Consider the following 13769-nt stretch of genomic DNA (forward strand, 5'->3'; position numbering starts at 1 on the left):
GCGCGGGTGAACGACCAATTTGCGACGACACGGTTTCGGGAAACAGTCGTGACGAGCTTGTCGATTTCTTCGCCGTAACTTGCCGTTTAACTACTATAGTACGATTCACCGTTGGTGTTCGGGAAACGCTCATGTTTACTTCCTGTCTCTATGAAGCCCCACCTTCTGAAAAGCACACTGTGCTCTGATTGGTCGGCTGGATCAGTGTGTTGCGATTGGTCGAGCGCTTCGAGTGGGTTTGGGAAATGTCCCGCCCCTTACCATAACAACCAGTTTAACACACTACTAACTAACTCAACCTGGCCCCGCCCCTTTATTCTGCGTATCAATTATTTAAATGAGGAATATTGTGACGTGTTCGTTCCCGGAAGAAACTCGATACAATGGAGGCGTTTCAGAGAGTTCAGAAACTCTGACACTGATACACAGAAGAAATCACTTTTTCATGCTCAAACAGCAACATTACACACTACAGAGAGATGAACGTGTAATAAAGCAGAATAGCTGCGTTTTCATATTTTGAAAGTGTTATTTGCATTTTAGTTGGTTTCAGTAATTTTGTCATTGTATTCAGTTCTGTGGTGATTTACTCATGGATCAGGCGTGTGATTGGATTACATTTAGCAGACGCTTTTATCCAAAGCGACTTACAAATGAGAGCAATAGAAGCAGTGAAACTAACAATAGGACAATATGCAAATGCTGTGACCCTTCCCAGTTTAGTCTAACGCAGTACATGTACTGTTGTTTTTTTATATTGACTACGTTTACATGCAGCCAAATTTCGGGTTATGGTCAGGTTAAGGTCACTATTCGGGTTTCTGAAACATTAGGGATAACCCGTTTACATGCGTGAGCAGAGAGAGTTTCTCCTGTATACATGGAATTGCAATATCCCGATGTAAACGCGACGCGCGGTTAGCGTCTGGACGTACGGACAACCTTAAGACGCAATATGCGTCATTTCCGATTCTTCTTCCTGTATCCAAAGACAACAACAACAGCAGCACGCGGATAATGAATAGTTCGGGGCAGATAGCGATCGCCTTTGTTTGCGCTTTGGTGCTGGTAACGTTACTGACCTCGCTCCAAAAGTATGCTGTGCTGCGTCTCGCCATGTTTACTTCCGGTATACTGCACGCGGGGTTTTGTATGCGCCGAGAAGTTTCTCTACTCAAAAGACCAACATTCCTTGCGAATAGAACATGCGCAGAACACACATCACTATGGGGATATGCCGATACACGTTTACATAACCAAAAATTCAGGTTAGAAAAGGGGTACCCCAGGTATAATATCCCGGTTTTTAAAATCCGGGATATGAGCATATTCGGGTTTTTGCCGGTGTTTACATGGCCGTTCAAAACCGGGTTATTGCTAATATCCCGGTTTTGAACGGGTTATTGGCTCCATGTAAACGTAGTCATTGATAATAGATAGAATAGAAGATAAAGTGTTCGTTTTAATGTAATCTGTATAGTAAATTAGTATTAATGTAATTAGGATTACACACTTAAGAAAGATGTGGAATAAACTATCGGTTCCCTTTAAGTTCTGACTGTTCATGTAAATAAATGCGCTGACATTTAATTTCGTTCACTTTTTTATTTATTTACTCATTTCAAAAAAGGTACTGATAGATGAAAGTGGATGTTTAGAGTTTTGGGTGACGGTAGTCTTTGCCTGCAAACTTGGCCTTGTCACCGAGCTCTTCCTCGATCCTGTTGAACACAGACACACACACACAGATGAGAGTTTGGCACACACAGATTGTCCTTTAACCTGATTTGTGAGGTGTATGATGTCATCACTGACCTCATCAGCTGGTTGTACTTTGCCAAACGCTCTGATCTGCAGGGGGCGCCGGTCTTAATCTGATCACATGAGGAGATGCGTTAGTGTGGCAGAACAATCGAGAAGAGACGGTTTAAGCAGTGAGGTGATATTGCGTCGCTGCTTAAAGGTGCAGTGTGTAATTTTTAGCGGCATCTAGTGGTGAGGTTGCGAATTGCAACCAACCGAAGTTAAGGTGGCCGACGGGAAGTGATGTCGTCGTCTGAGACAGCAGAGAGTAGCCAGTTAAGCAATGAGGTTTCTTTACAACGATAAAGCAAGCAATTGAGTTGACTTAATCAGTAAAATGATGTTATTGCGAATATTATTGTTACTTCATCATTGTGTCAGTGTTTTATTCGCTGACTTTAGCTTGTTTCTTTGCACGAACAAGTGGCCAAACGCGTTTGTCCGTTCAGGGCCACTGTAGAAACATGTCGATGTAAGGAGACCCGCGGTGTGTGTAGAGAAAAACAGCTCATTCTAAGGTAGAAAAATATATATAACGGTTCATTATGCAACGTCTCTACACACCACTCAAAACATAGTTATGTATGTGGCATGTCATTTGTCAACAGATCCTCCTAAATATTACACAATGCACCTTTAATGCATATAGCGTGGCAGAACATTCAAGAAATAAGAAACGTTTATTTTGCATTTGTTTTCGCTGTGTAGTGCGTTTCGTGTACCTGTCCTGTGCAGAGACCAACCACCAGGTCAGCGATGAAGGTGTCCTCGGTCTCCCCGGAGCGATGGCTCACCATCACACCCCAACCGTTAGACTGAGCCAGCTTACAACTACACACACGAGAACTATAGCTGTAAAACTGAGCTGTTCAATGGAGTCTTGCAACACTGACAAATTTGAACACTGATTGAACAGAATGGAATCAACTTCGAACTGAATAATGACACTTCAATTCAGTTTCTCTTGTATAACAGGTCTACAGAATTCAAGTCTTCTCATAACTGAAAAATTTAATTAAACTGAATTATCATTGGACTGAATTTAATTTTGCAACATTGATAGGTTATTGAACTAACATTAAACTGAATGGAATGTTTCATAATTTGACGAAATTCAGCATTGACATTTATTGAACTGAATTAACATTGAACTAAAGTTACTTCATCATTGAGGAATTTTGCAACATTAACACTATTATTGAACTGACTTGAATCAACACCGAACAGAATTTAGCCGAATGACACCATTGAATTCTGTAGAACTGCTTTACAACAGAAACTGAATTGAATTTTCATGATTGATACATTTTGCAACATTGATAGTTATTGAACTAACTTTGAACGGAATTGAATTCTTTTCATAATTGACGAAATTTAGCATTGACATTGAACTGAATTGGCATTGAACTCAATTTTTCATCGAATTTTGCAACATTAACACGATTTTTGAACTATTAAACTGAATTGAATGTTTCATAATTGACAATTGTCAGCATTGACATTTATTGAACTGAATCGAATCAACATTTGATCTGAATAATGACAAATTAATTCTGTAGAACTACTTAACAAAAACTGAATCGAATTCTTATAATTGAATTGTGCAACATTAAAACTCATTGAACTAAACTGATCCAATATTGAACAATGACGACACTTAAATTCTGTAGAGCTGATTTACAACATGTCGCAAAATTAATCAATTATGAAAATTTAATTAGTATTTCGAACACTGTTATTGAACGGAATTGATTACAACTGAATTTGTTTCATAATGGATAACTTGTAACATTGACTATAAATTAACAATAGAATTAACGTTGAACTAAATGACAGTGGAATTCTGTAGAACTGCTTTACAGCAGAAACTGAATCGAATTTTTCCCATAGATGAACTTGCAACACTGACACTTATTGAACTGAATTAATTTGAATGTCACTTGTCTTCCATAGAGCTGCTTTTTAGCTGAAACTGAATTTTATTTTATAAACTTTAAATAATTGTGCCGTTTGTTACTGTGAAGCTGCTTTGTATTATATAAAACGCTATAGATATAAAGTTCACTTGACTGTCTATATCAGGAGAATCATCATGGGCCCTGTGGTGCAGCTCTGTGAGGAGGCCGTAATGGGCCCTGTGGCGCAGCTCTGCGAGGAGGCCGTAATGGGCCCTCTGGCGCAGCTCTGCGAGGAGGCCGTGCTGTATACTCACGCCTGGATGGACTCGGTGACAGAGCCGATCTGGTTGACTTTAAGCAGGAGGCAGTTACAGGCCTTCTTCTCGCACGCCTGCTGGATGCGTTTGGGGTTCGTCACGGTCAGATCATCTCCCACCACCTGGATGTCCACAGATCCTGTAAACTTGCTCCAGTTCTCCCAGTCGTCCTGGTCGAACGGATCCTCAATGGACTGAACTGTAGAAAGACCCAGACGCACATAAACGGGTCTGTTTGTGCACAAACCGTGTGTGTGAGACAGTGTGTGTATGCGAGCGAGTAAGAGTGTGAGTGAGTTTGAATGTGTGTGCGTTAGAGAGTGTGTGTGTATGAGAGCGAGTGAGTAAGTGTGCGCGTGTGTGTGTGTACCTGGGTAGTTCTTAATGAAGCTCTTGTACAGATCTCCCAGCTGCTCTCCAGTGATGTGGCGCTTCGGGTCATCGGGTGATTTGAAGTCCAGATCATATTTTCCACTCCTGAAGAACTCGGATGCTGCAACATCCATCCCGATGATGATCTTATCAGGATAGCCAGCCTTCTCGATGGCGGATTTCAACAGCTCGAGAGCTATGGAAATGCATCTTTATTAGAGAAGGTTTTATTTATTTCCCCAGTGTATTAACCAAGCGGCAACCTTAGTGTCTCTCTTGAATCCAGCACGGAAGTGACTTAAACTGCAATTCATCGACTGGCCCCTAGAGGCTGCAAGAGAGTCAATCCCATAGAATCCCATGTTAAAATTCCCAACTTTACAGCAGAAAAAAAAAACATCTTTACAACCTGGTACAAAAAGTGGTTTTGGTCTATATAGCTAATCTTGCCTCTCATGACAACTGTGAGGGGGGTGAATTTGTTTTTATAACTCATCCGTTATTTTAAGCCTTAAAGTTCTGCATAATTAAGGACGTGGCCACTTGAGTGACAGGTGGATTGCCGCTGATGTCACTACAAGACGCCTGTCTGCTGTTAGCGTCACATCACCTAATTGCGTTTATCCGGGAGTGGCGCGCTGCCAAGATGGCGGCGACTGGCTCTGCCCACTTTGGGCTTCAAAAACAAAAACTGTCAATCATGACGTCACCTTCGTTTGTTGTTTGATCTATAAAACCGGGAATATCAAACTTAAAAACAATAAAAACAAAGAATTAAAACACCTTAAATCAGCGTGATAAAAACTACCTAAAACAGAAAACATCTCTGAAAATAAATAAATAAAGCGTAATTTGATTTAGTTTCCATCACATCCCATTAGACTACATGGGGAGGCGGGGTTTATGAGCTATACTGGGACCAGCCACCAGGGGGGCGATCGAGACGCTTTGGCTTCACTTTTTGGCAATTGTGTGGCACACTTTTTGGCACTTGTGTGGCACACTTTTTGGCACTTGTGTGGCACACTTTTTGGCACTTGTGTGGCACACTTTTTGGCACTTGTGTGGCACACTTTTTGGCACTTGTGTGGCACACTTTTTGGCACTTGTGTGGCACACTTTTTGGCACTTGTGTGGCACACTTGGTATAAACTCATGAAATAACTCATACCCTCGTTGTTCTCGAGGATGTTGGGTGCGAATCCGCCCTCGTCTCCCACGTTGGTGGCGTCTTTGCCGTATTTGGCTTTGATGACGTTCTTCAGGTTGTGGTACACCTCAGCGCCGATCCTCATGGCCTCGTGGAAGTTCTTGGCTCCCACAGGGAGGATCATGAACTCCTGCATGGCCAGCTTGTTTCCGGCGTGAGAGCCTCCGTTGATGACGTTAAACGCCTGAACGGAAAGAAACGAGAAGAGAGGGATGAGAGCGGAGACGGACAGTACTGCTGGGCGGTATACCGGGTTTATTTTTATTATGATATGAATTTAATATACCGCATAAGTCACTTTTCAGTATGTGGCTTTAACAACGTTGGGAACGAGGCGCAACACTGTGGTGATGCTCAAGGAGGGAAAAGTCATACCGTGAAACGGTATAATTTTGAAAAATACCGTGATATACATTTTTGGTCATACCACCCAACATTACATAAAAATAAAAAAAACACCACAAAGTTTAAATAAAAACTAATTAAAAATATGAGTAACACTAAAAAGGTCTACAAATAATACTAAACTAATAAAAATAAAATTAATAACGTAAATGAAAACTTATTGTATAAAAGTTAAGAGTCTAATAGTAAACTAGTTTAAAATATTAACAAATAGATTATATAAATAACCTTAAAAATAAAAATGACAAAAGCACAAAATAAAATTACTAAAACTTAAACTGAGATTACAATGAAAACTATAAAAAAAGTATATATATATATATATATATATATATATATATATATATATATAAAGCTAATTTAAACGTAATAAATATTATAATAGCATATAATACTAAAATGCTGCTTCATAACCCTTAAAAATACCGTGATATAAAAGTTTGTATGGTATATATAGTATAAGTTTGTATATAGAGCCCAGCACTAGCGGGCGTCTCACGTACGGGTACGGGGAGGATCACGTCTTTGTTTCCCGCGAGGTCTGCGATGTGGCGGTACAGCGGGACTCCCTTCTCAGCCGCGCCGGCCTTACACACCGCCAGACTCACACCCAGGATAGCGTTCGCCCCAAACTTAGCTGTGATGGGAACATTAATGACAAGTTTAAAATGTGTGCGAGTGGGTGAATAAATGTGTGTGCATGTTTGATTGTGCGTGAGTTTATGTCTGAACGTGTGTGTGTGTGTAAATGTTTGTATGTGTGAGTGTGGGTGTGCATGAGTGAGTGTGTGTAAATGTGCATGTATGTGTATGAGTGAGACTGTATGTGTATAAGTGTGAGCATGAGTGTATATAAGGGTGTGTGTGTGGGCGTGTGTATGTGTGCGTGTGAGACTGTATGAATGCGTTTGAGTGTGTAGGCATAAGCGTGTGCAAGCATGTATGTGAGCTTAAGTGTGTGTGTGTGTGTGTGTGTGTGTGTGTTATTTACATTTGTTCTCAGTTCCATCGAGTTCCAGCATGAACTTGTCAATTTTCTCCTGTTCAACGACGCTGAACTTCTGTTTATAGACAAGGATGATGGGATGAATCAGATCATGAATCAGATCAATTTGATAAAAAAAAGGGGGGGGGGGGGGCACACATTGGCTATTCCCAGTAATTTTTGATCAGGAACAGTAAGAGTAACTTTAAATAAAATGATATAAACATTTCACTGTAGTAGTGTCAAAAGAAATTATCTTAGGTCATTTAGATCTGTAAATGAGTGCATTTCTTCATTTGTACAAATATGCAAACATTCAAAACTTCACTACTGTAAAAATCTACATCTCTATAAGTTGAAACAAAGAAAATAAGATAATTCCTCATGCATCATTTGGTGAAAAAAAAAATATATATTTGACTTGACAGGTCAAAATCATGTTATGCATATAGTGGCCAGTAGATGGCTTTTATTCATTCTGATATTTATGACTGGATGAATCAAATAAATGTGAATATTTATCAGGTAAATGGAGGATTTCATTAGTTTAATTATACAAATTTAACATTTTAAATACAAATGTACATATATTAAATACTGTGAGGTTAAAGGGTTTATTAGGTTGAAAGGCAAGAATTTTAATAGGCAAGGCAAGTTTATTTATATAAATATGATACTAAAAACCATCACGATAAACTAAGTTTAGTGCAGAGCAAATGCAGAACTGAACTTAACATTTTTATCAAATTAAAAATAAATTTAACAAAATGTGTATGTTAAAAATGCTATAAAATAAACCATTGTGTTCCAAATTTGAAGTTGGTATCACAAAAACTGAGCCGCTAAAAAGTTTTAGGAGCATTTCCTAGTAACTTTTCAAAGGATGAATTAGAGTGAGCTTTCGAATGATGCATAATTTATTATGATTATTAAAACGTGTGAAAAAGGAACAAGGCAATCCATGATCTCACCTTCTCAATCAGTTTGGGAGCGATCTCCTTGTTCACATGGTCCACTGCCTTCTGGGTACCTTAAACACACAAACAAATATATTAATATTTGTCTTTGTGTGTAATGGAGGTGTGTGTTTGTGTGTGTGTGTGTGTGTGTGTGCGCGTGTTGTACCTTTTCCCAGGTAACGGGTTTTGTCTCCATCTCGGAGCTCCAGAGCCTCATGAACACCAGTGGAAGCCCCGCTGGGAACAGCCGCCCGGAAACGACCTGAAACCACCAGAAAACAATCAACTGTTACAAACTTTTCCTCAAGACAAACTCTGAATTGAAGTAATTTAAGAAAAAAAAGAAAAAAAAGCCTTGAAGTGTGAAGATTATTGATCTAACTGCCAGTCTATTCAGTAAATGTTGCTAGGTGGTTGCTAAGGAGTTGCTAATGTGTTCTGTTGTTACTAGGGCTTCACCAGATTAATTCAGTCACTGCAGGGTTTATTTATATTATATATATATATATATATATATATATATATATATACACACACACACACTCTAAGGGACCGTTTAAGCGACACCATTTAACGTTTTAAATGGTGTTTTAGTTTTAAAGCGATACCGCTATCATCTTCGTGTAAAAGCTTAAAGGTGCTCTAAACGATGTCGGGTGACATCACTTCTTGTTGACGTTCGAAGTATTGTCAAACAAAATGGAGGCTAGCTAGACCCTCCCTCCTCCTCATCCGCACACTAACCCCCCCGAACCCTTCTCGTCGGTTATTGGTTGGAACAGTTTGTTATGTTTCGTGGTGCGGGTTAGCCCAGTTTGTTTGTTGTTGTTTGTGGAGCCTGTGCGCGTGTTTTACAGTGTGTTCAGGGGTCAGGCAGCTAGCGGATAGTGAGGAGATGATTGCTGTATGTGACAAGAATTTTGTCCTAAAAAACACATGGCATCACTTAGACTAGAGCACCTTTAAATTTGTGAAAACTGTGACATCATAAGCATGCATATTACATGTTCAGTCTATGAGAGTGTAGGGTTTCTAAAGTGACATCACCACCTACTGGCCCGGCGGCAGAATACAGCGTTTAGTCTTTTTTGTAGATTATTTTGACAAAGTTGTCCTCTGTACGAAAACGTTATAGTGTAAACGTACATGAAAAACTTAAGTTAACTGAAAAATTTAAACGGCATTTTCAGTTAGCTGCCATCTCAATGTACTTAAATAAGAACTGCTAAAATAAATTAATAAAACTTTATTGATTAAAGTGACAAACACAACAAAATAAATGAAAAGATAACCCTTCAAAATAATGAAACCACAATAGCATCTCAATGATACTAAAACAGCATTTTTACCTTTGCTTGTGTAAAGATCGACTTCAACAGTGGGATTTCCTCTGGAGTCGAGGATTTCACGAGCGTGAATCTTACTGATGGACATCCTGAGAGAGACACACCGATTATAAACAAGTGTTCAAACACAAATCAGGATTAAACGTTTTATTAACCCTCCAAAACAAGGTTCGGCAAAAGGTCACATTTGCTATTCTGGGTCATTTTTGACTGGGAACAGTAAGAACGTTTCTTAAGTTACATAAAACCCATTATCCTGTAGTAGTAACAGATATTATGCACTTCTATTGTTTAGACATTACCAAACTATTGTTTGGTACACTTTTTTTTAAAAGCATTTTGAAGCATCATTCTTGCAGTAATACTTAATCATAGACTTCCATTCATTTCAGTCTGTGAGTGTGTGAGTCTTTTGCACACTGAATGTTTAGATTCTTCATTTCTGTGCTCGGCAAATAAAGTCCGGTTTGTTCTGATAGAATTTAAAACCGGCACCAAATTTTGAAAGAGAAATCCATTTTTATGAGTAAAAAAAACCTGAAATTGGTCAAATGAGTTAAGACCTCTGCACAAACCTTAAAATACCACCCACACACACACACACACACACACACACACACACACACACACACACACACACACACACACACACACACACACACACACACACACACACACACACACACACACACACACACACACACACACACACACACACACACACACACACACACACACACACACACACACACACACACACACACACACACACACACACACACACACACACACACACACACACACACACACACACACACACACACACACACACACACACACACACACACACACACACACACACACACACACACACACACACACACACACACACACACACACACACACACACACACACACACACACACACACACACACACACACACACACACACACACACACACACACACACACACACACACACACACACACACACACACACACCTCAGCTGTCTGATACAGTCTGAAGTTTCACTGCTATTAATAGAGCGGCTACAGCAGAAGACAGAAAAGTCCTCAGGGGAGAGTGTGTGTGTGTGTGTGTGTGTGTGTGTGTGTGTGTGTGTGTGTGTGTGTGTGTGTGTGTGTGTGTGTGTAAAATCTCAGTCATACCTCGACGACTCAATATGACCTTTACAAAGCCCTGCTGAACCCTGACCTTTGTACACAACATTCTGACCTTTGCATTTGAGCAATGACACTGTATGCAACTGTAACCTCACACACACACACACACTACGCAGCTTTATAGAAGACATTAGGCCGACACCATAGATTTGATTTAATTCAATTCATCTAAACCAGATCTTCTAAATCTTCTACAAATTTTTTTCCTGCAATGTGTGCAGATTAGTGGAGGAATATAAATATGTAAACAATGCAAGTGTAATTTCTTTGACAGACAGACATGCAGACGGACTATAGAAGATTGTTTCTTCCATGGAATAATTTTTAAATGCAATCGTGACTCACAATTCGGACTTTACACAGAACTTTCTCAGAACTGTAAGAAAAACTCACTATTGCAAGAAAAAAAAGTCAGAATTGAGAGACAGTTGAAAATTTATTTTTTATTCCTTGGCAGAAACAAGCGTCCATAGATGTTTCATTAGGGTTCACTTTTTTTTTAACCAGATTTTTCATATTTCAGAGATAAAGCAATGTTCAAAGCTAAAACAATGTTTAAATTTTGAAACCAAAGATTTAATTTTTGAAATCAGGCATCAATCATTTGTTTAATCAAGATATTGATACTTTTTTTATTATCGTCGTTTATTACAATGTCTATTCTTCTGAAATTTTAAAGTTTTATCAGTTTGTCTGCAAGATGGACCGAGCATAAATCACCAATCACAGCACAGCATTTTATCGAGCGCGCGGAGCAGCCGACCTACGTGTGGCACGCGATCATACAAATCCAACTATCTACAGGCGCGTGCACATTGACGCAACAATCAGTTATTAAATAACCCCCTAATGACGCAATATTGAGCGACTCCGAGTGGACTTTACCCGAAGTGTAACTTTTACATACTTTTTTTTCGTAAATAAAATGATACATGTGCATCGTTATTGGTCATGATGTTAAATCGCCACTGATGGTCCCTGTAAAAAAAATGACTTTAACCGTAACGTTTCTGATCTAAAACCGTAGAATCTGTGATGGTGTCACCGGAAGCGTGAAGGTCATTTACTACAGAAAGTTTACCGGTCTTAAATCTGCTCCGGTTTAACAAACTCAGCGTTCATCTACAGTCTCCATATAACACAATATATCTCCTAAAAGCAAACTTACACACTCATCCAGCTCTCAGGCTGTGTAAAGTTTAATATTAAAGATCTACAGGTCCCAGATCAGAAGACGCTTCAAATAACGACAGAGATTAGCGAGAGTTCGGTCATTAGAGCTGATCTGAGATCAGCTGCTGCAATCAGGAAGTAAATCCACAGACTTCAACGCACTTTTGCAGATCTCGTGCACGCGCCCGTTCGATACCGCAAAACAAAGTGTCAGAAAAACTCACTTAATAACACAGTTCCAGTGAAATACTTGCGTTTTCTTTTACCTGAGGGCGAATCGGTGTCGGTGTTAGTCTCGGCGCTTGACAGGGTGGGAATGAACAATTGCAGCACCGCAATTTATAGACGGTCTCTAAACTACACCCCCGTATATGGGAAAAACTTTGGGGGGCGTCTAAAAACACCAAACATTTACAGAGCGCACGAATGTTTCAGGACACGCCCACAGCGCGGATGTTTTATATTACAACAAAGTATTGTAATTGTCAACATTTTGAAGAGACACTTAATCTCTTATAGTAATGCCTCAGTGTTCAGAGCGATTTAGTAGGTCTTTAATTCCTACTGCAGTTAGGTTTTTTAATGAAGTTGTGTAATTTTTTGTATGTAGCCTACTGATTGTTGTTGTTTTTAACGTTTAATTGTCTATTTGTGGTGTTTGTAATGTACAATGGTGGCAAATGTGCTTCCCCTAGGGATTAATAAAGTTTTCTAATCTAATAGTCATTTGTGTGTATTGCAAAGTATTTGAGGTTGACTTTTCAAACTTTTTTAAAGAGTATTTATCTTCAAACTTCGGTATAAGCCACTTTTTTTTTTTGGTGACTCTCTGAAATTAGACCCTTCTCGTTTTAACATTAGAAACCATGACGCACTTCTTTTAATGAATTGATTGTAATTTACCCAAGCACTATTATATTTATAATATAACCTGATGTGGTTCTAACTAGTCAAATCCACATCAGGCTTTATATACAGGACAAACCCTGAACACATACACACATCAGGCTATAAAGCATTAAATTAAGCAGCTAATGCAGTTGTAATGCCAATGTTTGACATTCTACCAGATCAATCTTGCCATTTTTGAGATTAATGGTCACTTATTCGGGATATGTTTTGGAATGGATTGTATATTTCTTAACTGAATACTGAAGAGTGTGTGCTATGAGTGCCTGTTATTTAGACAAATGTTAAATATAATGCAGTTTGTAACTATAAACATCAGGTTTATTCCTCTGGTTAAATACGGCAAATCTCAGTCAATATATTATGAAGCCTTGGTATTCCACACAAACTGACAATCAACATGCAACTGCATACTGCAAAATTAGTACAAGTTATATGGTTGTATGACCAAGCCACCTGTGAACAAAAGACCTGTTTGATCTGGAGGTCGAGAGGTCATTTGAAAACATGCCTGTGGGTTTCGGATTGTCTGAAGGTCAGTGCTAAAAATGACTATTTAAATTACTGTAACTTGCAAAGCACATGCAGTTAATAAAATGTTGCCTAAAAACCAGGCGCATAATTTACAAAATACATCTTTGATCAGATTTGATCCTAAATTCCATGCAATTCCATTCAATGTCAAATGTGTACGAACGGGACCTTATGTCCTTCCTTACTGCATAACTTTATTAGCATTAATATTATTATATGTGCAAATGAGCAACATTTTAACAGATTTGTGATAATTAGGGCCCCTGGTATGTCTACATATAAAATATGCTTGCTGCATGAAGTATGATAATATGGCTGAATGTTCTGGATCAAGTCATTGAAAGTCTATTTCTCAGAATTGTGAGATATAAAGTCGCATTTGCGCGTTATAAAGTCAGAATGGCGAGATATAAACACAATTGCGAGAAATAACCTTGCATTTTGCTAAATCTTGCAAAATTCTGAGTTTTTTCTGCAAAATTGCGAGTTTATATCTCACAATTCTGACTTTACAACTCACAATTCTGAGAATTGCAAGTTGCAATTACAAGAAAAGAACAATTTTGTTTATATCTCGCAATTGCATGTTATAAAGTCAGAGTTGCGAGATATAAACATGCAATGCTGAGAAAAAAAAAGTCAGAATTGCTAGATAAAAAGTTGCAATTACCTT

The 13769-nt window shown here is 38.8% G+C and overlaps 1 protein-coding gene across 1 annotated transcript; it reads right to left on the bottom strand.

Moving 5' to 3' along the window:
- Positions 1-1590: 1590 nt before the first annotated feature.
- eno3 (enolase 3, (beta, muscle)) lies at positions 1591-12086 on the bottom strand. Its single transcript, XM_077218347.1, has 12 exons — positions 11920-12086; positions 9299-9384; positions 8116-8211; positions 7962-8020; positions 6997-7066; positions 6509-6642; positions 5562-5784; positions 4389-4586; positions 4016-4217; positions 2526-2634; positions 1816-1874; positions 1591-1721 (listed from the first exon to the last, which is right to left on the bottom strand). The coding sequence occupies exons 2-12, from the start codon at positions 9381-9383 to the stop codon at positions 1655-1657; spliced, it is 1302 nt and encodes a 433-aa protein (XP_077074462.1). The 5' UTR covers position 9384; positions 11920-12086; the 3' UTR covers positions 1591-1654.
- Between the last annotated feature and the right edge of the window lie 1683 nt (positions 12087-13769).

This window comes from Siphateles boraxobius, unplaced genomic scaffold (assembly GCF_051911475.1).
Source record: "Siphateles boraxobius isolate OS27281-9 unplaced genomic scaffold, OSU_SipBor_1 77, whole genome shotgun sequence".
NCBI classification, from domain to species: domain Eukaryota; kingdom Metazoa; phylum Chordata; class Actinopteri; order Cypriniformes; family Leuciscidae; genus Siphateles; species Siphateles boraxobius.